The 27,079-nt window shown below is 41.4% G+C and overlaps 1 protein-coding gene across 1 annotated transcript; it reads right to left on the bottom strand.

Moving 5' to 3' along the window:
• Positions 1 to 14,176: 14,176 nt before the first annotated feature.
• Kcnj2 (potassium voltage-gated channel subfamily J member 2) lies at positions 14,177 to 23,527 on the bottom strand. The gene is made up of 2 exons (XM_021177824.2): positions 23,363 to 23,527; positions 14,177 to 18,118 (listed from the first exon to the last, which is right to left on the bottom strand). Exon 2 carries the CDS (start codon positions 17,882 to 17,884, stop codon positions 16,601 to 16,603), a length of 1,284 nt encoding a protein of 427 aa, XP_021033483.1. The 5' UTR covers positions 17,885 to 18,118; positions 23,363 to 23,527; the 3' UTR covers positions 14,177 to 16,600.
• Positions 23,528 to 27,079: the final 3,552 nt, after the last annotated feature.

The following is a 27,079-nucleotide window of genomic DNA, read 5'->3' as shown; positions in this document are numbered from 1 at the left end:
TGTTCATTTAATTTGGTTTCTAAAAAAAAAAAAATTGAAAAAGAAAGTCAGATAGGCATGCCCATAATCTCAAGAAGTTGAGCAAAGGGTCTACTCCTTTTTAAACAAAAAAACACGGAAGCAAATTCCTGGCCTGTTTTAAAATGAATAAACAAATATGTCATGACTTAAGCAAACGATTGTATATATGATTTAAATCTAATTCCCTCACTTTTTAATGTCTCTGACAAATACCCTCATTTTCTTTTGTAAGTATTTGATTGCCCTATAAATACTGAGAGCATTTTCATTTCAATTTATCTCACTGATAAAAGCAATACTGTCTGCCCTGCTCACTTAGGAAATAAGGAGGACAATAAACTCCACCCCTCTGAAAAGAGACAAAGACAATGCCAAGAGCTAGAGATAGCTGACCTTAGAATTCACTTGGACTTGCCCTGGCTTCTCAGAGTCATTGGAACATTAAACTGGTGATGGCTCTCTTGTGCCTGTCACAATTGGGGAAAGTACCCAGGGCCCCTGATTAGAATTTATTGCGACAGGCTCACTGCCTCACATATGCGGTTATAAAAACAGGCCCATGTGTACATGCAGAGTCACGGGTGGCAGCCTGTGGTTGAAGGATTGCTGACCCTCTCAGGTTCCAGCCCATAAGGAGGCTGGAAGGATCTGTTCAAGGACAGGGTAACTTTGAGCACGTGTGGTATGGACCAAGTGAAGATTAAGCTGTTGCGGGCTCTCACAAGCAGATGGAAAGTCAGCTGTGCCCAATATCAAATTAACAACCTGCCCTATTTCCTGAAACTCACCGCTTAATCCACAGTTCCTGTCCTGATGTCGTAAAAATATTTGTAATCTGCCCTTAATGCTGTACTATCTGCTGCATCTTAAGCAAGTACAATGGATTTCCATCAAGTTGAAAATAAAACTCCATTAAAATTCATGTCGTTTATATTTTTCATTAGGCACTACAATGTGTAGAAATCCCAAGAACAATATATCAAACTAGAATTTACAAATTGGTTGGCTGATCAAGTGATTGAGACAGGTTCATACTACATACCCCTGCAGAACCTGGAACTCACTTTGTAGACTAAGCTGGCTCCAAGAAATAGAAGTGTGCCTGCCTTTGCCTGCTCATTGCCAAGATTTTAAAGGCCTGGTACCACCCACACCTGGCACAAACTGGACACATTTTGTAAACACATCCAAACACTACTTAACTTGCAGCAATCCATTTAGGAAATATTTAGAATTGGTGTGCCTATACTGTACTATGACCTATGGATTTTAATAAAATGCTACTTATGAAATGTCATAGACAACACATTCATTACACACACCAAATAAATGATTAGAAAGGAAAGCTAAATCCAATGCAATCTTGGATGAAGTATAGGGAAAAAAAAATGCTACATGTTTTCCCTGTAGCAAGAGGCTAAGTTACAAATGGGAGGGGCAAATGCAACTCCTGCTCAGCCTCTATATTGTTTCTTTTTCAGGCCATGTGAGCACAGACAAGCCATGATAAAGGAATAGAACTGAATGCCCCAAATCGTGATGTCTATATGGTTTTAGGGTTAATGTGGTCCTCCGCCCTTACCAGTGTCCTAAAAGATATTCTGAGAGTGAGACTAGGAATTCTCAGGGAAGGCAGGTTGCCTGTCTGCCTGCCTGCCTGCCTGTCTGCCTGTCTGTCTCCTGTCTCCCTGTCTCTGTTTTCCTCTCTGTCTCTCCCTTTCTGCCTCTCTGTCTCTCTCTCTCTCCGTCTCCGTCTCTTTCCCTCTCCTCCTTTCTCCCTCCCTCCCTCCATTTGTATCTGTCTTCCTGACAGCCTGCCTTATGTACAGTGATAAATTTTAAAAAATAATAAAACCAGCCTTTTCATAACTGTCAGGAATACCATTTTCCTTACCAAAAAAACAAAACAAAACGAGTCCGTCAAAAGAAATTAAAGGTTTCATTCTTAGTAGATTTTCCAGGAAGATGTCTGAAACATTAACATCTGATAAGAATTGACCCTGCAAAATGCAGCAATGTTGGAAAGTAATGCCCTATATATAAAACAAGTGAGAGGGCAGAGTCTCCAGAGTCTGATGAGGAGAAATTCCTCATTGGCACAGTGCAGGAGAGGACACATTTTTGTGTCTTGGTTAAAGTGTGTCTTGGTTAGAATGCTGCCAAACCTTGCCACACTTCAGGGACACTACTTCCATGCAAGTTCTAGGAAGGACCCACCTCTTGCTCCTGGGGAGTCGTTGTGGTTTTGGACAATAAGGTCATGTTTGCTCAGCAAAAGACATCGGGCAGTCCAGATAGTTTTCTTAAATGGACAATGACCTTAGTAGACTGTATGCCAAGAGACTACCTTCTCTCCAGAAGGACGAGAATAAGGAGCAGGGAGCATGTCCAAACAAGACATGAAATCCTAGCCTTCTTGCCCCCTGAATAGAGTCCAATGCCCCAAGATAAAGGAAATCCAGTCCGTAATCTGATAGGCTGACTACCGAGCATTTTGCCAGAAACAACGCCTTCCCTTCACACAGGGCCAGAGTCCAGGTGCACAAGCTCCAATCCTACAGGCAGGAGTAGAAAAGAAAATGTAAGAAAGAAAATCTCCACTTAGCGTTCGACAGAACGTAACGGGCAGAGCAGTGGAGTGTTTCGGCAACTGTGGGGAAGAACGCTTAGCCTGTGTCTTCCCAGACACTTCATTGGAGACCTTTGGCTTAATTGCTAAGGTCAGAGCACAAATATAGAAATCTAAAATTAGATTACTATAATTGCTTTTCTCCTTCTCCCTAACTCTGCTATGTGCTCTTTGCAAAGAGCACCTTTGAATACGCAGTAGAGATCACAGCTCCAGGTACCTAGTGCTAGAAAACTATTTTGCAAAAAGAAAAAAATTTTTTTTTCATTGTCCAGCATCTGGAAGTTATGGAGAAGAATAACACAGAAAATGAAAAAAAAAAACCATGCTTCTGAAAACTGTGTAAATAGCCTATGCATAACAGCATATTCTTTTGTGTATACGTATGAGGAATGTCTGTGTGTCTTCATTTTCACAAGCCTATGTGGATGTACGTGCATGTGTATGTACATGCCTATGGAGCTCTGAGGTTGACATCAGCAATCTTTCTTGATCTCTTACCACCTTCCGTATTGAAGCAGAATCTCCCTTTTGAACTGTACCTGTCTTAATCAGCTGGTCCAAATAGCCAGCTTGATCCAGGATTCCTACATCCTAACTTCCGAGCACTGGAATTGTAGGCAGGATGCCACAACCACCCAGGCTTTGTCTGAGAACCCAAGATCTGAACTCAGGTTCTCACACTAGCACAACAAGCGCTTTATCCACTGAGCCCATTTCATAATTTACAAAGCACTTTGGCAAAACTTATCCCCTTCATCCCTCCTTCCCTACTTCCAAATGATTCAATGATACTCAAACTGTTGAAGTAACTTGTAAAAAGCAACTTATTTTTCAATGGAATCTTTGTGAGAGATGAACAATTAAATACATTGTGTATACAAATAAAGGGATGAAGAAAACTGTAAATCTGTTTCACAAATCCAGGCAAAGGTGGCACACACCTTTAATCCCAGCACTTGAGAGACAGACAGATGGATTTCTGACTTCGAGGCCAGCCTGGTCTACAAAGTGAGTTCCAGGACAGCCAGGGCTATATAGAGAAATACCGTCTCAAAAAAGCCAAAAAAAAAAAAAAATCTGTTTTGCAAAACCTGTAGAAGGTGCTCATGCAATGTTTCTCAGAGTTGAAGATTTCCTTAAGGCAAAGTGTATGTTGTATTATATAGCTTTATATGTGTGTTTATATATACACACACACACATACACACACTCACAAATGTGTGCATACGATTCTCAACAGTACGCAATCACAAATCTTATTCTTCAAAGCTAGTTATTAAAGATTTAGGAAAAAAAAAAAAAGACAGTGTTCAAAGTGGTTGACTTGGGAGACAGGTGGTTAGAAAAAAAAAATGAGAGAGCAGCACATTAAATATTCAACGTTCTCCAGATCTTGAAAATTCAAGAGAAAGGGTTTCTTCTAAGGGTCAGAGGGTGGAATCCAGACAGGGTGCATCAAAGCAGAGCGACCGCGTGTGAGCTTTTGAAAGGGAAACACAATGGGTCTCTAGAAATGACAAAATTAATTTCCCATTCACACAACGGTAGATGGACTCCATGGGTTGTACATGTATGTGATGATAATAATTATAGAAAGGGGCTGCATGGACATGAGAGGGAGTGGGAGGGCATGTGAGGAGATATAGGAGAGAGGGAGGCATGAAATGATGAACACAGGCCTGGTGTGTGGAATCCTCCAATTAAGATAAATAAATAAAATTAACTTGAGATTTCTCTGCAGTCAGATGTGGTTTGAGGTTGTAATGAATTCTGAAAGAGGGGATTAAAGAGACTTGGGAATCAAAACAAAATGTAGGCTGGCTGCTGTAACTACAGGAAGAGCACCTAACTTTACGAAAGTCACAAAAAAGTACACATCCACGAGTGTGTGCAAAAACACTGTAAAGGGATAATTGACTTTTAAAAACTTGTACATCAGAGACAGAAGCTGAGACACACAGTTCAATTGGTGGAGTGCAAGCCTTGCATGCAGACTCCTGGGTTCAAGTCCCTGCACTGTATCTATCAGCCATGGTGGGACATGCCTGTAGTTTCAACATCCACTTAGGCAGTAGAAACAGAAGATCAGAAGTTTAAAGTTATCCTCCACTACATACAGAATTCAAGGCCATTCTGAACTATATGAGACATTATCTTAAGTCAACAAATGATAGAAGGATAGACAGTATATAGATAACATTTTAAAATGAATGAAGGAACTCTTTTATTTTCTCCTTCTCTCTCTGTGCACATGCACTCCCCACCCCCAATTTTGCATGTCTGTCATGACCCTTTCCCTGGCCTCAATACTTAGGGCCAGTGACATCACAGCTTCCCCAAAAAACCTGTCCTTAATAAAATAGATAGATAGATAGATAGATAGATAGATAGATAGATAAAATGAAGGAAGGAAAAGAGATTAATTTTCAGATATGTGAAGCCTATTTTCAAGTGTACTATACATATCCATTTACATAAATAACATCTTTTTATTATAAGGGGAAAGCCTGTGACACTGGTTGACCTGGGACAGATCTGAGGAGAAGGGCTGTCCTTCCTATGCCCTCTACATGACTCCATTCATGACATCGGATCCCCAGTGGCATTAGAGGTAAGAAGTTCTTTGTTTGCTAACAACTCAGTTCACTCACCTGGACACCTTGCTTTGATCCCAAGCCCCAGAGGAAATTCACAGAGGGAATACTCAGACCAAGAGCGCACACGCGTGTGTGTGTGTGTGTGTGTGTGTGTGTGTGTGTTTTGCCCAGCGGTTATGGTCATACATGACTCTGCCTACCTAGACTGGCTGAGCCGCCTTAGTGTACACTAGAATCAGACTTTGAGCCCAAGAGACTGAAGGGAAACCTCAAACAGTGGTGCGTAAGATGTCCTTGTTTGTGGATCTTAGTGATACAGTGCAGAGCACATGGAAGCTCTGTGGACCTAGCCATTTTTAATGGGCATCTCGTTAACTATAAGGCCTTTGGTTTCACTGTGCACCTTAAAGGGCGTCCAAAAATGAGGAGAGTGTTCTGGCAGGTGTGCAGTGAGGGGAGAGCAAGAGAAGGAACTCTTCAAGAAACTGGTGTCCATCGTGAAGTGTGTGGTGAGAAATCCTTGGTTGATACTGTACAAGCCTAGATGTCTATACTGTTTTTGGAAAATCCAAACTGGAACTGAGCACTCATCATAAATCAATATAGAGTATCAAAGTCCTAAACAAATCACAAAGACAACACAAATCAAACAGAAATCCTAAACCAGAATACGCAGACTTAACTTCAGACAGAGCATAGAACATGCTTCTGATATTCTAGGATATATATATATATATGTATATATATATGTGTGTATATATATATATGTATATATATGTGTATATATATATATATATATTCCAATATATTCCAGTTTTTATTTGTTATGTAGTCCTGGATACATATGTCTGGAGATTATGGATTTATTAAGTAAAAATTTCAACCATATTTCAAGTAAAAATTGAACCAGTCAAGTGGATTGTTGGTTCTTTTTTTTTTTTTTTTTCTTTTTTTTTTTTTTTTTTTTTTTTTTTTTTCCTTTTTTTTTTTTTTTTTGGCAAGCATGTACCAGGTTTCAATAGGTATTTAAGCAACACAGCCAGTCTGGCTTCCCAAGTGGTACTAGATAAACCAGCATTTTTTTTTTCCCTGCAGGTTGCCAACTGTCCTAAAGGGAAAAAATCCTTTCATATTTCTTCATGTAAAGGACTTGTTTGCCATGCAGAGAGATCCAGTGTACTGCCCTGATTAGACAGTCCTTTTAAATCAAGAGTTTCCAGGAGACAGAGTCACAGACAACAAATCAGCTGTGTCCGGCCTCAGCTGCCACGCCCTGTACCTTTGCATTTTCTTCTGAGAGTAAATTCTATAGTGCACCCAATCTCATGCAAATCACTAACAGGAAGCCACAGCCTGGGCACAATTACCTTTCAAACGATGCCAACAAGCAGGTCCAGGACTGCCTTGCTTCATCAGGAAGAGGAGGTGTTTGGTTTTTCCCTATCAGAAATTTTAATCCATCAGCCCAATGAAAAGGTGAACAAAGAGAAGCAGAAGCTCTGCATCCTGAACATGTCCTCCGAGGTGCATGCTGCAATGGAGCTACAGTTAAGGTCCTCATGGCAGCCCCCACCATTGTGAAATGACCCGCTTACTACAAGTAGCAACAGGATTATTTTTTTTTTAAGAGAAAGAATCTGTTGGCTTTCTCTACTAATAGCTTTTTTGGCATTCAGCTTGTCCACTTTTTATTAGCTTGCAAAAAAAGTTTATAAACCTACAGAATGTTCTAGACATCTAGATATGCAAGAGTTCCTAATGGCAGAGCAAGTTCGGGAGCTCCAGGTAAACCCACATGGCCCAGAACGAGCAGTCACTGTAAAGGGACCCTATTATCAGGACCAGCAAACAGAGATCAAGTGTGACCCAGGCAAAGGTAGAAATGAAGAAGAAAGCCTTGCTCTCTTCTCTTGGCAAATCTGGGCCTCACTTAAGTTAAATAGAAAATGGAGACTCTCCCTTGAATAGTTCAAATGACTTCAAATGGGAGAAAGAGGCAAGTGAGCTGTAGACAGAGGCAAAAGCACATACTGTATTTATAATTGAACACAGCTTTTTATATAATTACATCTTTGTGCACTTTTTATTTTTGGTTCTTGAACACAGTCACTCAGATGAAATTAAAGAACATGCAGGAAGGAGAAGGTGCTTCAGTGCTGCTTCCCGTCTCTATGGCAACACGGGGGCATCTTATTCATCTGCCTCATTGAGGGTGAGGGTACTCAGGGGATGAGGTCTTTTACAACTTATAACTGCTTCTGGAAGAAGCCGGGAGTAGGACTTGCCGATCTCATGTCCACCGGAAAATGTACAAGAGGACCAAAGGAAATCTCAGACATTTTATTCCTCCTTTCTCCACCTGGCTGTAAGTGGGTGCCATCTGAGAATGCTTTTGCCAAGAGTGTGCTGCTCAGGATATGTATAAACTTGCCTTTGAAATGTCTCTATTGGTAAATAATGTGTTTCTATAAGTAGGTTTTTGATAGAGCTAACTACATGTTTTAAAATCAACTCCTACATGCTATTTAGTGTGATCCTTCTTGCTATAGCATCACCTAAAAAAAAAAAAAATGGCTTAAACAAGTCTTGAGATAAAGAACTGTCTTAGAAAAATAATGTGAAAAACCAAAGGCAAACGAAATTCATAAAAGGAAAAGACTGGCTCATTTGTTTGTTACAGGGACCCATGTGCTTACTCAAATAAAGCTATTTGGTCCTCTCCTTGGGGATCAGGGATAGAAAGTGATCCCAGCAGAATTTAGGATCTGAACCAACATTGGAAGGAAGAAAGCTAAGACATGACCATAGAAACACAGTCCTTCAAAAACCCCACTTGAGATCTGAGCATGAACAATTTAGCTTGAGCGTTACAAAACATATGATCATCTGGCATCTAAAAAGCATGTGTACAAAGTGTGTAAGTATGTGCTCATCCATGTGTGTGAATGCATGTACACATGTTCCACTGAGTGTGTGTCCAAGTCAGAAGACAACTGTGGGTGTTGGTCCTCAGTCTCCACCTTGTTTGAGACAGAAGTTGTCTTGTTTGCAATTGTGCTGTGTACACCAAGCTACTCTACCTGGAAACTTCTAAGGATTTTCATGTCTCTGTCTCCCACACCTCTTGTAGTAATGCTATGGCTGTAGGAAGGAGTGTTAGTAAGCTGTTTTCTTTGAGGGTTCTGGAGGTCTTGAGGATCAGGACTCGGGTGCTCATCCTTTTGCCCACTGAGCCATCTCCCTCCCTTGATTATTGTCATCTTACCTTTCCACCTTTGTCACATCAGCCAGGTTCTTGAGGTATTTCCATAATAGTAGAATTTAACAGGAAGGATTTTTAAAAATAGCACATATTTAAAAGATCTGCTTGGCAGGAAAAAAAAAAAAAAACTCCCAGTATATTGTTGCATAAAGACTTAAATCCATGGTGTGATAACCCTTAAAACCTCTTAGCTTCCCTGTAAATCTTTCTAAATATAGAGAGTAAGAGCTGTAGGTTTATCTTCATGAGACCAAATAAGTAGTAACATCTGAGGAATTATTACTTACTCTCATATCTATACTTTTTATTTGTAAGTTCAGCTATATCTCTTAATTTTAAGGTAAAAAAAAAAAAAACATCATACTGACCACTTCCACTTTCCAAATAGTAATCTGTTGAACTCAAATACAATGTAGAAAACTTTACAATACCAACAACATACAGTAATTCCTCCTCTTGGCTGGGTTGAATAGAATATTCTAGAAGCCGAACTTCTAGGCTCATGATCTCAGGTTAGAACTCCAACTTCCGAACAGGCTCAAGATTTCAGACTAGGACCCCAAATCTGAAATAAGAAATAGCTTCAACTCCAGGCCCAGGTTTATGATCCTGTAAACCCAGCTCCTCTCAAGAGTAAAGCAGAAAGAATATAAATTCAAGGCCAGGCCGGTTAACTTAGTAAAAGCCTGCCTCAAACTTAAAATGATAAATAAGGATGGAATTTAGTTCTGTGGTAGACTGTTTTCCTGGTCTGAGCAAGACTCTGGATTCAGTCTCAAACACCAGAAAGGAAGGAAAGGGGGAACAGAAGTGATGGTGAGGTGGGACAGGAAAACCAAAGGTTTCAGAAGACAGCCAGAATCATCCCAAGTTGCTGTTTGAACTGTGCCTTCCGCATTTCACCTGGACTTCGTGACTTTCATGTTATTGTTGCTACTCTGACAGAGCTTCTTGATAACCTACAGCCTCTCCAGTATGCAAAGGGATTTGATGATTCAGCATCTATGATGGGATAATATACGGTCAGAACAGCAGAGTGTGTTAATCTGTTTTCCTTGATCTGAAAGATCAGAAGCAAAGCCTAGATTGTGCTAAGAGACTTCTGCTAGTGGACTCGAGAGCAGGTGGTGGTTTCACAGCTAAGACATGTAGAAGCTCATGTGTCATCACGAAGAAAGGATCACATTAGCTTCAGTAACCAAGGGAAATGTTAAATAATATATATTATTTTAAACCAGGGAGAGAATTATAATTTAAGAAAAACATCCCTCCAAACAATGAATATCCCCCAGGCTACACATTTTAGTTACTTGGTGAGAGCCACTTATGTATAATTATTCACATTATTATCCTTGGGATTTGGTAACTCTCCTGTGCTGGAGCAGGTTCACCTGGCTTAATCTCCTCTCTTCCACATTCTTTTTAACTGTGGCCCTTTCTTTGGAGTCAACAACTCCAGCTTTCAAATCTGCAGAGTTGGCCCCACCCAGTTCTCAATGAACATGTACCACCTAAGCTCTGAGAGCCCAGCACCCTGGGATCGTTTCAGAGCTAAACACTCTGATCATGGCAGTCCACCTTTATCTTAAAGGAATTAGGCCAGTGATGATGTTTAAAAAAAAAAAAAAAGTTTTTACAAGTTCTTAAGGACAAACCTCAACCAGAGTTTTGAGTCATGGGACCACTAGGGTCCTTGAAGAAAGCTTCAGACAGATTTCAAACTACATATACGGTGGACTCCATGTGTGGGACTGGCGTTCCCTCTGTATGAGTGTGTCTATGTAGCTTTACAAGAACAATTCCAGTTGTTTTAACCAATTTTCTTGGAGCTAAAGTGAGCTTCTAAAATCCAATACATTAAAAAATAAATTAAAAAATTAAAAAAAAAAACAAGAAGAAAAGTAAAGTCATGCTTTGGTAAGAAAATGAGTGGAACTTGAGATTATGTTAAATGGAGTAAGCCTGACTCAGAAAGACCACAACCAAACTCTATGTTGAAGATAATACAATATGTTGTGCTAGGTTGTTTTCTGTTTGTTTGTTTTGTCAGCCTGGTACAAGCTAGAACTATCTGGGAAGAGAGAACCTTTGTTGGGGATTGCCTCTATCAGATTAGCCTGTGGGAAATTCTGTCTGGTATCTTCTTGATTAATAATTGATGTGGGATGACCCAGCTTACTGCGGTTAGTACCTCCCCTGGGTAGGTGGTCCTGGGTTGTATAAGAAAGCAGGTTGAGCAAGCGGTAGGAGCAAGTCAGTAAACAGTGCTCTTCCTAGATCTCTGCAGAAGTTCCTCTCTCTGGGCTCCTTGCTACGAACTCTGCCCTGAATTCCCTTCGTGATGCACTGTAAGCTGTACAATGAAATAAACCCTTTCCTTCCTGGAAAATAAAATAAAAAATAAAAAATACAATACATTTTCTTCTTCATAAATATTATTCAAAGAGCTGTGGTCTAGGGAGCCTGACACTTGAGCCACTTGACCGTTTTGGCTGATCAACAAAACCTCCCTGACATCCAACTCAGAAGCTTACTTATGGCCATAATTATATTAAATATCTGAATGCATACAAAGATATACACATATGTGCAGACATACAGAGAAATAAATCTATGAGTAGAAACACAAGTGAGGGTCTTTATTGCATCCGTCCTGGCTTTATCGTGGCATGTCCCACCTGCCCCTCCCAACCACAGGAATACTGTTACCCTCTGGCTGCCCACAGCATCAGGAAAGCAGAAGTGTCTGAGGTGGTTAAGTACCTGCTGTTTGCTGAGGGGCAGAGCTTTGAGGTTTTGCCTAGGAGAGACAGGCCTGAGCTATGTGAAGTTAGCTGAAATGAATCTGAAGTTTGAAATATATGCAAATCCCCAAATTGGTGTTTATACATGTGATTATTCAATGTCTTCCAAATGAGCTTGCCTTCTTAAATGCTCAGATCATAAAGGAGGAGTTGGGAAAGAGAGGTTCTTAATTGGGTTCCAATTCCTATCCAGCCTTTGCTCCTGGGTCCTGTGTGTGTGTGTGTGTGTGTGTGTGTGTGTGTGTGTGTGTGTGTGTGTAGGGCACAAGGGCCTTAGGTTAGATGATAATTCTTACCCTGCAAACCCATGAGGGACAGCTGCAGAGGACAAGAAGAAGAGCTGGTGTTGAAATGCTCAGGTCTCATTCTCAGCTCCAGAACCTTCTACTATGAGAGCTTTGTCCCATCTCTCCTTGGCTTTCTGGCAAAGACCTCAGGCAAGTACTTCTCCAAGTCTTGGTCACTGTATTTACCAAGTGGAGATAGAACAGGAGCCACAGAATTCTGCTGTTAAGATGAAATTATTTAATATTTTCCAGGAACTTAGAACCACATTTGAAAGAGTTCGCTGAGAATAAGAAATAGCAAGAATCACAGAGCTTGGAATGGGAGTTTTTCCCTTCTGACTTCAGCTTTAGGAAGCATTTTATTTGTGACTTGTTAGAGAGAATGAGCCTTTTTCAAAGGGACCATCAAGCCCTGGTAATGGGTTGTGAAATAATATATAATGCAGTGAAAGCAAATCCAACTTGAATTCAAATCCTGTCTTTGCTGATTTCTTAGCTTTAAAGTTCATTCTAACTTTCTTGGTTTCTCCTAGAATTGGCAAACAATAATATATTGATTTTGTTTTGGGTAGGTGGGGTGAAATAGTAGGGGTGTAGCTCCATTCTAGGAGTGATGGCTTAGGGTACACCAACCCCCGTGTGGTATTATCACTCACACCAAATAAACCAGACCTTCTGGCTCACTCCTGGAATCTCATCACAAGGATAGAAGCAGGAAAATCAAAAGTTCAAGGTCATCCTTGGCTACATATCTAAGTCACAGGCCACTCTTAGCTGCATGAGACACAACTTTAATTATTTTTAAAAAGAAGGAAAGAAAATGCAAGTAATATGCAAGGCAGAATCTACCTATGTTCAAAGATCAACAAAAGAGAATCATTGTAAGTTAGCAATCGAAATATAACTCTTTTTTTGTTAGCTTTGGTTTGTTCCCTCTTTCCCATCCTCTAAGCTGTTCTGCTCCAAACCAAAATATACGCTTGATTTCCTCTAACTTGGATTAAACTAATCTGCCAGTCCCCTGGACCTGTGTGTTCAGTTTCTATGGCTCTATTCATTCAAATGGTCAGAGTTAATGTCCCATTGTCTGAGAACATGTATGTTTCTATGGAGATCCAACGAGAGGTCCAATGACACTTCCACAAATTTATTTTCAATGTTTATTTAGAAATAATAAAATAAGACATAATATATAAAAAATATATACAACCCATGGTTTGTGCAGTACAATAGGAAGACTTTAGATACAAAACAGATGGCAAATGGGAAAATAACTATCATGATTGTCCAAGGCTAGGATCATTCAACTCGCCAGAGCCCAGAGCTGAAACCTAATATTTCTAGGAAAGAAACTCTAGTTTGCTGAAGGTTGTGGGAGGGTATGCGATAATGCAACACTTTTATACTTTCCACCTTAACATCATTGAGCAGGGTGGTAAGGAGCTTAACCCACCCCTCGAGATGAGCTTTTTGCTTTTATGGGGTGGCTGGTTATAAGTTAAAAGCCAACGTTTGTTATCTGCAAGGGGAACATCATTGGGGAACCAAGGTCATCAGAGACACATCAAGATTTAGGAAGGGGGTATATAGGGAGAGAGGGAGTGAAAGGAAAGGAAAAATGCATTAACAGAACAGGAACGGAGTCAAACAAACTTCTCTAGGGATTTAGAAATGACTACAGTGCTCTATGACATTCTAAAAAAAAATGTCTGATTCAAGTATACTCTTAGAGGGATAGAAAACTATTCCTTTCTCAATAATCAAAATAGAATTCAGTTTGTCTACCTTTTATTTAAAAATAGAATAACCAGGAATCTATGCCTCCCCCCTCCAAAAAAAATATAATGCCCATTCAGATATGGGCAAACATTCTTTAAAAGGGAATACATCCTAGAGGGATTTGCTTGCAACACAGAAGCAACTGGCATCTGGGGAGGAGCCCCAGATGTTCGAGGTGAGTCCCTCCATCTGCATACTAGTGGCAGGTGTGTGCACTAGTTCCGGAGGCCCAGTCAATAAAGACGGATATTCTGAAGGTAAAAATGCAGGAAGAGATGCCATGCATTACCTATGTCTTGGCTCTTGGCAGAACAAAACAAAAAGCCATTTAAAGTTTGTAACTATAAAGATGCTAATAACTACAAAAAGCTCTCGAAGGAACAGTCCATGCTGAAATAAATAACAGAAGAACATAGTAAATCGAACCTCAAAAGGCTGGTAATATCCGCTAAAACCATGCTAACCGGTAGCATTTAGGTGCTAGCTCTCAGAACTCACTGCGGTAGTTATGCCTCTTAGGGAATTTTTTTTCCTTTACAGATTTCTATTTACATTTGGCTTTAAATATGAAAATATCTGATAAACTTTATAAAATGTACACTTTAAAAGTGTAGCTTCTGCAAAATTTTCCTTGAAAAACAAAAAGAAAAAAAAAACGAACGAACAAACAAACAAACAAAAAAAACAAATCTATGCACCAGAAATTTTAGATGGTTTCTTCTTTTTAAGCAAATAAAAAAAAAATGGAAAGATTCCCCTCCCACTTTTCTTGTCCCTGTACCCACCCCCTCCCTCTTTTCAAATAACTCAAGCCTTTTTGTGATTGGGGTCAGTCCAGGTTGTCAGCCCCACTCACTACTGCATCTTCATTTGATTGACATTCCACTGAATACTCTTTGGTTTGATTACTTTACTTTGCAAATCACCATAATAGCAGCATCTGAAGCCTTCCATAGCCTCACACTGTCAGAAGCCAGTCTGTGTTCTCTCCTGTGACTTCTCCCTGTCCCCAACCAGGCAAACTCTTTAAGCAACTTGCAACCCTGCCTTAAAATCCCAGATGTACACTTTCTCGACGCTTCTCTCTTGATTTCCATAACACCAACAGTTTTCAAATCCATTGACTTAGAAAGTTGAAAACAGCAGAAATTGTCAACGTTTCTTACAGGCACTGTATCCAGATACAGAGGCTCACAAGCCACAGACCGGCACAAACATCAAGCTAAATAAAATACATGGTTCTAGAACAAGCTGATTTTTAATGGCATATTAGGGTGTAATACCATTAGAGGGTTGATTTTGAGACGCCAACTAAAAAGGAAATTCAGCAGCCCCGGGGTTTACAAGTAGAGAACATTAAAACCAAGAGAAAGGAAGGGAGGGAGAATTGAATGATTGAACTAGTGTTGGGGGAAGGGAGGGAGGTTTTTATAAAGGCAGGTGAATTGGTAAAAGAGGCTTCTAGAAAATTATGTGTCCTTGGCAATGTGCTCTGAGACTTTCCAAGAGACAATGACCCACTGGCATTAATCATGAATGTTTACAGAGAGAGAACTAACCCTTTAGATTCTTAACTCCTTAGCTTGTAATTATGTTGTGTTTATATGGCTCACTAAGACCTAAAATACTGAAACAGTCCCTCTTACCCTCTGTCATGACAAAGGCAACTTCCCTCTCACCTGTAAAGTGGATTGCTGCATTGAACTCTCTCTCTCTCTCTCTCTCTCTCTCTCTCTCTCTCTCTCTCTCTCTCTCTCTNTCTCTCTCTCTCTCTCTCTCTCTCTCTCTCTCTCTCTCTCTCTCTCTCTGCAGAGACCTTAGAAGGACAAGCCTAGAGGCCAGACATCTTAATGTGACACGGAGCTAGAAATGCCCTGGCAGTCAAGGCTATGACTCAGCTGCAAAATTTGAAATCTGTTCATCTTCCCTGCTGGGTGACAGTTTGGAAAGTGCCAGGTTACCAACAAAGTTCAACCAAGATCTGATCTTATGGAACAAACATTGGAATGTGCTAAGAGAGAAAAGGCCAGAAAAATCCAAGTCTCTCTCTCTCTCTCTTTCTCTCTCTCCCCCACCCCACTTTGAGTACATTATCCTGACCAGTGCTACCTATCAGGGAAAGAAAAAATATTGGTTATAGTGCATATGTAACTGTGACCTATGCTTCCCTCCTCCCCTCAAAATAAGAAAGAAGCACAAAAGAACAGACTCGAAATCACACTACATTAACCAGACTTTGGTGTTCTTTTCAGACTATAGTGCAAAAATGAACGGACTGCTTCACACTCTGCTGAAGTTCAAAGATGGTGTCTCTGGATTTCCAAGACAATCCGTGGAGGAGCTTTGTGTCTTTTAAAAAATATAACCTCCATGTGCAAAAAACAAAAAACAAAAAACAAAACAAAACAAAAACAAAAACAAAAAAACAATGTGCATTATCTTTGGTATTCATTTAAGGTCGTCTAACTGAAAGTTTGAGATAACCTATTAGCATTGTGGAAAAGAAAAGTATAAAACCCAGAGGCTATCATTTGGCTAGTGTTATATAATGCTATTATGTAATGAGAGAGAGACAGAGAGAGAGACAGAGACAGAGAGAGACAGAGAGAGACTGACAGGTAGACAGAGAGATCAATTTTTAGCAAACAAATTACTGGCCTCAGAAAATCAGGCTTTCATTTTTGGCAGTTAATAGCCAAATACTTGATGCTTTAAAGCACACTGTGCGCTTTCAACAATGCTCAACACTGACGTCTTAACGTTATGTAAAAGATAAACTACACTGCAAAACAAAAATACAGTTTGTGTTCATGTAGTTAGCAGCTTTTCAAAATATTAAGGCAGAGTCTTGCCTATGTTATGCCATTAAAATCACTCTTGTTCCCCTAAAGAGAAGCATTCCAGGTAAGTCATGTACCCAAACGGAGGCTTGCCTGCATATTCAAGTTTTGTAAAAACACAAAACAATACATTAAAAACCCCATAACTTATACTACAACAGATATGTGCCATCATGTCTCTTGGAGGCCTGCAAAGCACTTTACATCAGTCATCCAGCTTAGTCTTTCCTTTGAACCTTTGTGCTAGCCTTAGTCTCTTGTGGCTGCTTGCCTTCACCCACCTCTTGACCGGTACCATGGTCTGTATAACTGTCTCGGACCTCTGACCAACATCAGGCTGTGTAGCAAAGTAAGTATTCCAAAGACGGAATCAGCCAGTCATATCTCCGATTCTCGCCTTAAGGGCCTGGGCTCTAGAGGTACGCTTGCCTGGTTGTGGAGATCTATGCCAGGAGGTGAGTCTGTACTTGTGCTCTCTGGAACTCCGTTCTCACTATCCTCCTCTTCTTTGCTTGTTAGGGCAACTTCATTTTCATAGCAAAATGAATTTGCATTTGAAAGGATGTATTTCTTCTCTGCTAAGTCTCTGGCACTACAAAGGGGGGTGTTAGGTACTTCGTAAGTCTTATGGAATCTTGAATAGTCTACTTTATAGTAGTGTTTCTCTTCAAAGAGCACTGGCTCATAGCGGTGACCCCAGAGAATTTCATTGGCCAGATACGAACTCCGGCATTGAGTTGTCATGGCGGTGGCCTCCACCATGCCTTCCAGTATGACAACAATTTCAAAGTCTGCATTGTCAATGTCCTGCTTACTCAAGTCATATAAAGGGCTGTCTTCATCTATTTCGTGAACGATAGTGATGGGGGACACTAGAAATATGCGGTCAATTCCACTATCAAAACCAACATTGATGTCTATCTGGTCCAAAGGGATATATTCCCCTTCTGAAGTGATCCTAGATTTGAGAAGCTGTGCCCGGACATGAGCTTCCACAAGGTGGCTCTTTCGAAGGTTACCCACTCTCCACATCAAACAGAGTTTGCCATCCCTCATGGCAATCACAGCATTGTGACTGAAGACAAGAGTCTCATTTCTCTTCTTTGGCTTTGCCATCTTCGCCATGACTGCGCCAATGATGAAGGCGTCAATGATGCAGCCTACGATTGACTGGAATACCACCATGAAGACAGCAATTGGACACTCGTCTGTCACACACCTGAAACCATAGCCAATGGTTGTCTGGGTCTCGATGGAGAAGAGAAAGGCAGCCGTGAAGCTGTTGACCTCAGACACACATGCTTTGCTCGCTTTAGAAGTATCCAGATCCCCGTGGAGCAGAGCTATCAACCAAAACACACAGCCAAAGAACAACCAGGAGAGCACGAATGCAAGACAGAAGATAACCAGCATCCACCTCCAGCGGATGTCGACACAGGTAGTAAAGATGTCTGCCAGGTACCTCTGTCCCTTCTCACCCACGTTGATAAACTGAACATTGCAATGCCCATCTTTCTTCACAAAGCGGCTCCTGCACTGTTGTCGGGTATGGACTTTACTCTTGCCATTCCCAAAGCCATTGGCAACTGCCATAGTGGCCAGCTTCATGCCATCTTCCTCCGAAGAGACGATGCTGTAGCGGTTGGTTCGCACACTGCCCATTGCTTCCGCTGGGGACGCCAGTGTTTCTGCTTTAGAAAACAGTCTGAGTTTTTGCAAAACCCTTTGAAGAAACAGTTTTGAATGTTCGGTGAAGACACACCAAAAAAATTATATATATATTATTTATATATATATATTTATTAATGAGGAGAGATGGATGCTTCCAAGAACCTTGGGGTTCTTTTGACCAGCAAAGTTACCTTAGTAACTCAGCTGACATCCAGAGAACTTGTCCTACAAGAAAAGAGAGCATTCATTACAAAACAGCCTTTCTTAAAGGAGTCCTACTGTCCTAACGAACAGAAAAATACCAGAAATGTATGGTCAGTTCCACTATCGAAACCAACATTGATACCTATCTGGTTCAAGGGGGTATACTCCCCTTCTGAAGTGATCCTAGATTTCAGAAACAATATCCCTGTCTTAACAAACAAACAAACAAAAATACACACAAATGTACGTTAGATTGAATTGTGCGGAGATCTCCTTCTTCACATAAATTCTCTTTTAAATCTCTATTTAAAAATCACAGTCATTGAACATAGATGAGGTACCTCCGCTAGTCATTCCACTGAAATTTCAGTTCTCTTTTTTTTTCTATTGCTTGTCAGAAATCTAGAATATTCGATAACTCATATCTACCCATCAGCCTTTCCTCTCTTCCAGGTTCTCAGTGTAATAGGAGAGTCCTTCTGATTCTAAGGTTTTCACCAGCTTTTGATAGTAGGATGTGTCTAGAGAAGGTTTTATATGAACAGTCTGGATATTAATCCAGCTATGTGTGTATTAAGGGAGGATGTCCCAGTCCTTGTTTACAAGGCTGACATTGACAGGTACAGACAGTTTTGTGTTGGTAATCACGTTGGACAGAAAGTCGTTTGCAGCATTTGAAATAGATGCTAACTTCTGGATACTGTTTGGACTTGCTCCATCCATTCCACACACTTGGAGCAGGCCCTGTGCAGAAAAATGCCTGATGCCATCTTTCAGAATGTAAGGGATTCTGACTTGAAGACACAGATTTGCTCTGGGGGATAGAGAGCCATTCTGTTGCCTAGCAATATGAGTCCTGAAATTCTCCAGAGATGGGATTGCCATGTGTAATGACAGGGTAGGAAGTAAGCACCTCTGGGCCAAAGGCCCAGGTCTTTAGTGGATTGAGATAAGGAAGGGGCTCATTTCATGTGGGTTCAAGGCTGTGTGCTCTCAAACAGAGACAACTTTGTAATCAAAGGAGCTCATAACTGCCAGTCAGCTTACTTTCACTTCTAGTGCTGTTGTTTGCTGTAGGTTCCTATGGAGAAGGCACTCACCTTTACTTAACATGAACAAATAGTAGCTTCCAGCTCCCTCCCACAGCTTCATTCTGCCCCCAGGTAAAATTTAGCTACTTGCTCTGACTTTCCTTCTTGACTCAAAAGAACAAACCTCAAAAACCTACATGTCCTCTGTAAGGAGGGAGAGAGTGGGGGGAGGGAGGCAGAGGGAGAGAGGGATAGAGGGATAGAGGGAGAGAGAGAGAGAGAGAGAGAGAGAGAGAGAGAGAGAGAGAGAGAGAGAGAGGAGAAGGAAAAGGGAGAAAGGGAGGAAAGAATGCCTTAGAAATTGTCTAAGGTGTTTTCGTTATGTAATATGCATTAACGAAGTCCAGAAGTAGATTAATATTAACATGGCCTAGAACTAAAAACTGAGAGTGATTTCCAACTTTTTAAACCACCAAAATCCATGTCCTGTTTTTTAAGTGGGACAATAAAAAAATGATCAGGAATTGGTTGAGATCTTGGTAAGAGGATTCCAGTTTCGATTCCCCCTAACACCACCCCTTGCCCAAGGCACATAAATATGGATCAGTCAACATGACCATTTTCAGCCAAGTCGGCTGCAGATATAGAAAGTGGTCCACTTGTCCTTATTCAGCCCATTACCAAGGGGCAACGTGCATTGTCTTTGGAAATGCTGCGTAATAGTCTTCAGTCCTCTCCCACCATGTGCAAGTTATAGTCAAGATGTACCCCACCTTATTTTTCTTGCGATTAGTCATCTGTGAAAATTTCAATGTGTGTTACATTTTGTCAGCTTTTGACACCTAAATGACGCTTGATTTGAAAATGCCTTTGAATTGCTTTATAAAAAGAAGATCCGGGTGCCTTCCCAACCTTCTATCTGCTTCAGAGTTTTGCCTGCTTCCCCATGAGCAGTGCATTGGACAAAAGAAGGAAGAATCTTATTTCTCAGGGGGCAAGATTGTCGTGGACTTGGGAAGAAATATTTAAACAGCATTTTCATATGATTTGGCTTATGTAATGTTGCCAAATGTTTCATGAACACGGAGACAGCAGCAAAGGCAGGTGTGCTTTTCTTTAAAACATGGGAATGGGACAAAGAAGTCCCTTCAAAGAATGTATCTGAGCTACGATTGACTTTAAAATATTTTACTGTAAACTATCACCAATGAATTCCCTTTGCACCTTCAAAAGAAGCCTTTCCCTGCTTTAACATTAGGGGCCATGCGCTAACTCTCAGATTTCTTCAGGCTGACTCCTATCCCTTTCCACGGGAGAACCTTATGACTCTATGACCTCTACAGGCTCAATTAAGACTTTCCAAAATCTCAACCCTAGGACATCTGTTTGAATTCCACAAATCACACAATAGCTGTTTGCTATGAATAGCTTTCCCCACTTGGAACCTTTCAACTAGCATGTACTGAGGGGGCTGTTGTTGTCTCCTTTCCATTGCTAATGGCAGAATGGGTTCCACATGCTTACAGCATCATTTTCAGGTCTTAACAGTGCTTCCTGGAAAGGGAAAAAGAACTGTTTTTTTTTTCTTTTTTCTTTCCCCGAAATGGAAAATTTCACTACGTCCAACACATATGCCCCCAGAGTACTATGTGCATATGTGCACACACATGTCGTATGTCATTGGACTTTTATGGAACTGCTTTCAATTGCAAAAGTCTAGAACCTGCTACAGTCTGGCAGGTTAACTGTCTTTATAGTTCACTTCTCTTTGTTGTTGACAGATCCACATGTCCCAGTGACTTCAAACAAGCAGAAAGTTCCTTTGCCCTTTCTTCCCTCTGTGGGAATCACCAAAACATCATGGAAAAACTTGTATGAAAAAGATTTCCATGCAATATTACCCCCCCCCAAAAATGTTCTAAGAAACAGCTAACTCATAGTATATTCAGATGATCTTCCCTGAAGGCCGTGTAGAGAGAGTCAATAATGGATTTGGTGAGTAGTATAGAAGTCACCTTAAAGCTCAGATATTTAAGGATTCAAATCTATCCTCCACGGACATGAATAATCATTTGACCCAGGCCACGGCCAATGAGGTTGAAAGCATTTCTGGGAAATTGAGAGGCTACATGTGCTGCTGTTCATGTTAAGACTATTTATAGGCAGATCCAAATTTAATCATAAGCAATGGAAAAAACAGTTCAGCGTCTCAATCTTAGGTAGATCTTAGAGGAGAGAGATGGGAGTAGAGGGAGGAATATGCAGGGAGAAATGGGAGGAGATATATATATATATATATATATATATATATATATATATATATTTCCTCCAAGAGAACATGTGAAAACCAGATAAAGGAACACTTCGGAAGAATAAATGAAAATCACAATGTCCAATAAGAACCTTATTGACTCTCAGAGAAAAAGTAAGTTTCTAACTAAAGACAGGAAATATCAGAAGGTGCTGGGTGAGAGGACTCTGCTAATGAGTACTTGGAGCAGCTATTCCCCAGCTGACGCCATGTAGATCAGCCCCAGAGTGCTCTGGGCACAAGTTGCTATGTGACTCCTATTGCTGCAGAGCAACCTCTGTGGAGCTCAGTAAACAGAAGGGAGGGAGGGGGAAGGACAAGTGCGGGGTGAGGGGGTGAGATGCCCATTTATATCTGTGTGAGTGCTGCCTCTAACATTGATACACAGCACTGTTTGTGGCAACTCTAGGCATGTGTACATGCCAAGGCCAACTTGTGTTTAGCAAACAAGAATTTACATCTTTTTAATCGTTTTGAAATGGTACCACCCTTCAGGTAAAGATGGGTGAGGGACAAGCTTCTAAAGGACTCAGAATTCAAAGAAGGACAGCTGGCCAGAGTTTCCACAAGGAGTGTCTGAAAGGTGCTGACGGCTTTGTTTGTTTTTGTTTGTTTGTTTAAGTAATTTCACAAAAAAATGCAAAACAAGATCCTTTACAGCTGTCAATCATGTAACAAAATAAATACCACAATATGAAGTGAGAGGCACAAGACAAATGGAGATGACCTTGACCCTGACTGTCACTGTTCCCACCATACTTGAAGTAACCTATTTTTCTCCTGAGCGTTGGGAAGTATGTGTGTGTGTGTGTGTGTGTGTGTGTGTACTCAAGTATGTAATGAAAATAAAATAAATCCCTTAGATGTGGGTAAGAAGAGAAAGACAAGTGTAATGGTAGCTTACAGTGCACCTACAGAGCTGGTTTCCAAGAGGAAATACGACTGCCTATTAATTATTAATAGGAAGAGACAACAAATGATTAAAGGAGATATATTAATTCTCTTCTGTGCTTAACCAAAACAGGTTTTCACGCAATGCCTTTATTTACTGACAGGTATCTTCGGAGTTTGTGAAAATCTTTAGAATGGATAGCCTTATCCAAATCTCCACTGACAGACTGAAGCAGACAGACGTGCAACTACCCATTTCCTAACTTGGTTTTTCCCTCAACTGTCATAGGAGTACACGTTATGATGCAGTCGTTTTCCTCCCTGAATCAAGTTGCTTCGATCATTGCTTCCCTTAAACCGCACTGTCTTCAAATGAGGAATTTACACCATTATTACTAAGAATAGCAAAGTACTTAGGGGAGACCGACATCGGATGGGAAAGTTTTGTGGTCTTGAGGCTAAAATCCAACTCTGGCTGCTACTTTTTTCTTCTTCTTCTTTTTTCTCAGCAAAGGAACTCTGAGACTTGAGAAGCTCACTCTGGAATTTTGTGCTGTATCTGTAGCAAGGACTACTCCCCCTCCCCAAACACCGAGGATCTAGATTAAGTGCTAAGTCTCTTGGTCAGATCCAGCCCCAGTCTCCTTCTCTTCCTCCCTCTCACCCACAATAAGAGGAAGAATCCACGCCAGGCTCGCGCTTGACTCTAAACCCAATATCTCCCTACAGCTGGTGCATTGGAAGTTATGAGCACAAACAGATGCTGCAGAGAAATCTGTTTCTATTGCTCAACTCTTCCAAGCGTGTCTCAGTATTTTTAGCTCTGAGGATGTTCTGGTGCGCACACAAACTATATAGGCAATGAGCCGGGACTCCAAAGCTTGCGGGAGGAAAGCATTAACAGCAGCCTGACAACTGGGCACCTCCGGAGCAGCCGGAGCTGTAGGGTAGAGGACTGTGGCGCAAGTTCATTGCCCTGGACACACACAGACAACCGAGAAGAGAACAGGAAGAAAACACAGAAGCCCTTACCTGTTGCTGGTACAGGATCATGGGGACATGGAGTGGAAGTGGGGATTACAGAAGCATGTAAGATCCAGTGGTTTTTGTGAAAGAGAATGAGCCGAAGCAAGTGAGAATTCCCAAGACACTGCTTGCCGGTGCTGGGAAGGCTGCGCGCTGGCCAGGGATCCAGTGCGCTCTGCGATAGCCTGGAAGCTTTTGAGGCGGTCCTTGTGATAACCGGCCTTGTTGGCTCCGCCCTCTGCCCACTGTCGGCCAATCGGAGCGCACGTGGCTGCGCTTCCCCGCCCCGGGAACAGCCACCAGGAGGAGGAGGAGGAGGAGGAGGATCTCTACACCCGCGGACCCTGGCTCTGCCAGCCTCGGAACCTGCTGTGGCTTCCTCTACCTCCTCCAGCTGCCTAGCCTGGTCTGAGAGTCCAGCTCTGGGTCGAAGAGGAGGAAGTCGCGGCCCAGAGGGTACAGCAACAGGTGGGAAGCTCAGCCTCCATGCGGCTGTCTAATTGCAGCCTGGCCTTGGGCAAAGCTTCCTACTGGGTTCTCTGAGACCCACACTTCCCGGTTTCTTTCCACGGTGGAGGCCGGCTGTACGTGTTCCTGTATAAGGGCCCGAGAGGTGTTAGTGCCTGGGAAAGACGTCTACAGCAGGGAAGGAATAAATGACCACTGGGGTGCGTCTCCCTCCAGCCCTTTTCCAGCCTGTAGACTGTGGAAACCTACAGAGCACTCAACTGCAGCTTGCGGATAATCCTTAAATTAAACCTGGAAAGGGTCCCGGGACCCGCACTCAATACCCTGAAAGATTTAGAAGTGCTAGCGATTGCTTGTCTGACTGGGCTGTCTCTCCTCGCAAATGATGGTGAATTACTTAAAAAAAAAAAAAATGCGCCTAGACTTCTCCGGGATGTGTGGGGGAAGGGAGGGGGCCGCTGGTTCCTCTCGCCTTGTCCACCCTCGCCCTCGATCTTTCTCTCCACCACCGCCCGGCATGCTCTGCTCATGTAAAACCAGAACAATTAGAGAGTAATGAATTCTCTGAAACAGCAACTCCTACAGACTCTCAGCTCTGCCCTCGCTCCAGCACCTCCCCGTCCTCCTTCCCAGCAACCAGGCAAGAGTACTGCAGACCTTCAAAAACCAGCCTCGGTTAGCACCTGCATCCTGACAATTTATAAATGAATTCTCCACTGAGTATGTAAAGCAGGTGCATGTTATCTCTGAGTACATTGGTATCGTATCGAAGCTTTGCTTTTAAAAGGACATGATGCGTTTAGTCTTTTATCTTCCACGGAGTTTTGCAGTCCGGTTTAATGAATATGCTTCAAGCACCCCAAAGCATCCTGCCTACCTTTAACTTAAGCCCATAAAGACTGCCTTGAGTCACCAAACAACTTCTCCAAAGTATTTCGCGTTCTAGGTGGTAGGAGCAGGGCACACTTTTATGTGTACGCGTTTTGAAAGGAGCCATTCTGAGTTGCTGAGTGGATACCCACCTCCTAGTCCCACATCCGCACTTGGCCCCTAGGAGGTGCTGGTGAAATGTGCATAGATTTTCATTTTACCTTAAGAAGCCTGCCTCTTTTCCTAGCATGAGCAAGACACTTTAAGAGGGTGCAGAATGGATCATGCAAGCCCTGGGACTCTTTTGATATCCAAATGGTATTTCATTTGCTGAGGCTGAATCCCCATCAAGCCCCAATACTGAGGGTTGCCATTTAAGCCCTTGTATAATGGGATATTGTTTCCCACAAGGAAGGTCTTCTTCATCATATATTAAGTCATATATTATTTATAAATAGCTTGGGTTAAATCTGCAAAGATGACTATATTAGAACCCAGGCGGTAGCCTGAAGCGAAATGAATCCAGAGACGGAAACCGTTAACTCTTCCTTGGCCAAGGCATAGAGAAGGAGTTAACAGCTCATTGATGTTTCTTTTGTTTTTTTGTTTTCCTTCTATGTTGGGACTCACTGCCTAAGTAGAAGGTGAAGGGTTTTCCAAACCTATAGGAACACCCCCACCCCTGCCCCCACAGGTTAGGATCGCTGTTAGAAATAGCCCAGCTACCCAGAGAAAGGAAGTGTTTCCTAGTTTACGGTTGTTTTACTTAAATAGTTCACTCTTAGTAAAATGAATAAGCACCAGGCCAAGACAGCTTCATAGAACGGGAAGATCATTGAAGAAATGAGCACATTATCCTATGTTTTTGTTTGGTTGTGTAAGTTTTGCTGTAGAGGTACATAAAGTGATAACTCCAGTCTTTCTGTTTACCCCAGACTTTACTCTTAGCCCTCTCCCTGTGACAGGCCACAAGGCAGGTATCTTGAAGGAAAAAGTTCAGGAAAATTAGATTTTTACAGCTTTCCCGTCTGAATAGAAGATTTCCCTTCATTGTTTAGTTAAACAAACATGAAGGATTTTTAATTTTGACTAAAACATTTTCAGCATTTGATAGATAGACTTGCCTAGCTTCCCTGCATTTAAAAAAAGAAAAAGAACGTAACTGCACATTTTAATTAATAAATGGCTTTTCACTTTCTTCCCTATTTGGAAATCTCTACTCTGCCAAAGCATCAGGGTTTGGGTAAAAATATGCGCTTTCTGGAGCAGTGAGGGAAACAGATTTCTCTAGTCAGTCTACCTTTGTTAGCTGATTTAGGATTTATTTATTACACACACACACACACACACACACACACACACAGAGAGAGAGAGAGAGAGAGAGAGGGAGAGAGAGAGACAGACAGAGAGACAGAGAGAGACAGAGAGACAGAGAGAGACAGAGAGAGACAGAGAGACAGAGATGTTGGGATCCATTTGTGGATTAAATTTTTCCAAGGAAATGACAATTACACTCTTACTGATTCCATCCACAGCAACCATCTATAATATTAGCTCCAATATTAGTCAGACTCTGGATGAGAAGGCTGATTGTGCATGGCCATGTGACACAGAGAGTGACTGTCTCACTAGGAGCATAAGTCCTTCCTTCACTCTTACCTGAAGAGACAGAAAGACAGAAAGACAGATAGATGCCCACTGCCCATATGTGTTCAAACTCATACTGCAGTCATGAGAAAATCAGCAACAACTTCTAGCATTTTCACATATTCCATATTAAGAACCAATAACTTACTATAATAATAATGATAATAAATAATAATAATAATATAAACGATAGACTATTAGCTTGAGTTGCAATAGACAAAGCAACCTAAAGTGGCTCTTCAAAAGATTATATAGACTCCTTATTGGACCCCCCCTTGTCTTTGAAAATTAATCATTATTACTTACCATTATGATCATATTTATTCTTTATATTGATCTTTATTAATAGACTTTTAAGATACCTACTCAGCACCTAGTCAAAGAAACAGTACTCCTTTTCCCCTTCATTTTTTTTTAGATGTCAAACAACAAACAAACAAACACAGTGTTGGAAATGATCCAACACTGGGGGAAAAGAAGCCCACAAGAGAAATGTTTGTCACACATTGGTATTGAGGATGCTAAGAAAGATGCATATGAACGATGGTAAACTTGTCACCTGTATTAGGGTTCTCTAGAGTCACAGAACTTATGGATAGTCTCTATATAGTAAAGAAGTTTATTGATGACTTACAGTCTGCAGTCCAATTCCCAACAATGGTCAGTAGTAGCTGTGAATGGAAGTCCAAGGATCTAGCAGTTGCTCAGTCCCACATAGCAAGCAGGTAAAAGAGCGTA

Source organism: Mus caroli, chromosome 11 (assembly GCF_900094665.2).
Source record: "Mus caroli chromosome 11, CAROLI_EIJ_v1.1, whole genome shotgun sequence".
Taxonomy (NCBI): domain Eukaryota; kingdom Metazoa; phylum Chordata; class Mammalia; order Rodentia; family Muridae; genus Mus; species Mus caroli.
This window is presented reverse-complemented; position numbering and strand designations above follow the sequence as displayed.

What these genes read in the sequence shown, in the direction of transcription:
- Kcnj2 (XM_021177824.2), bottom strand. Translation starts at nt 17,884, where the DNA reads ATGGGCAGTGTGCGAACCAACCGCTACAGCATCGTCTCTTCGGAGGAA.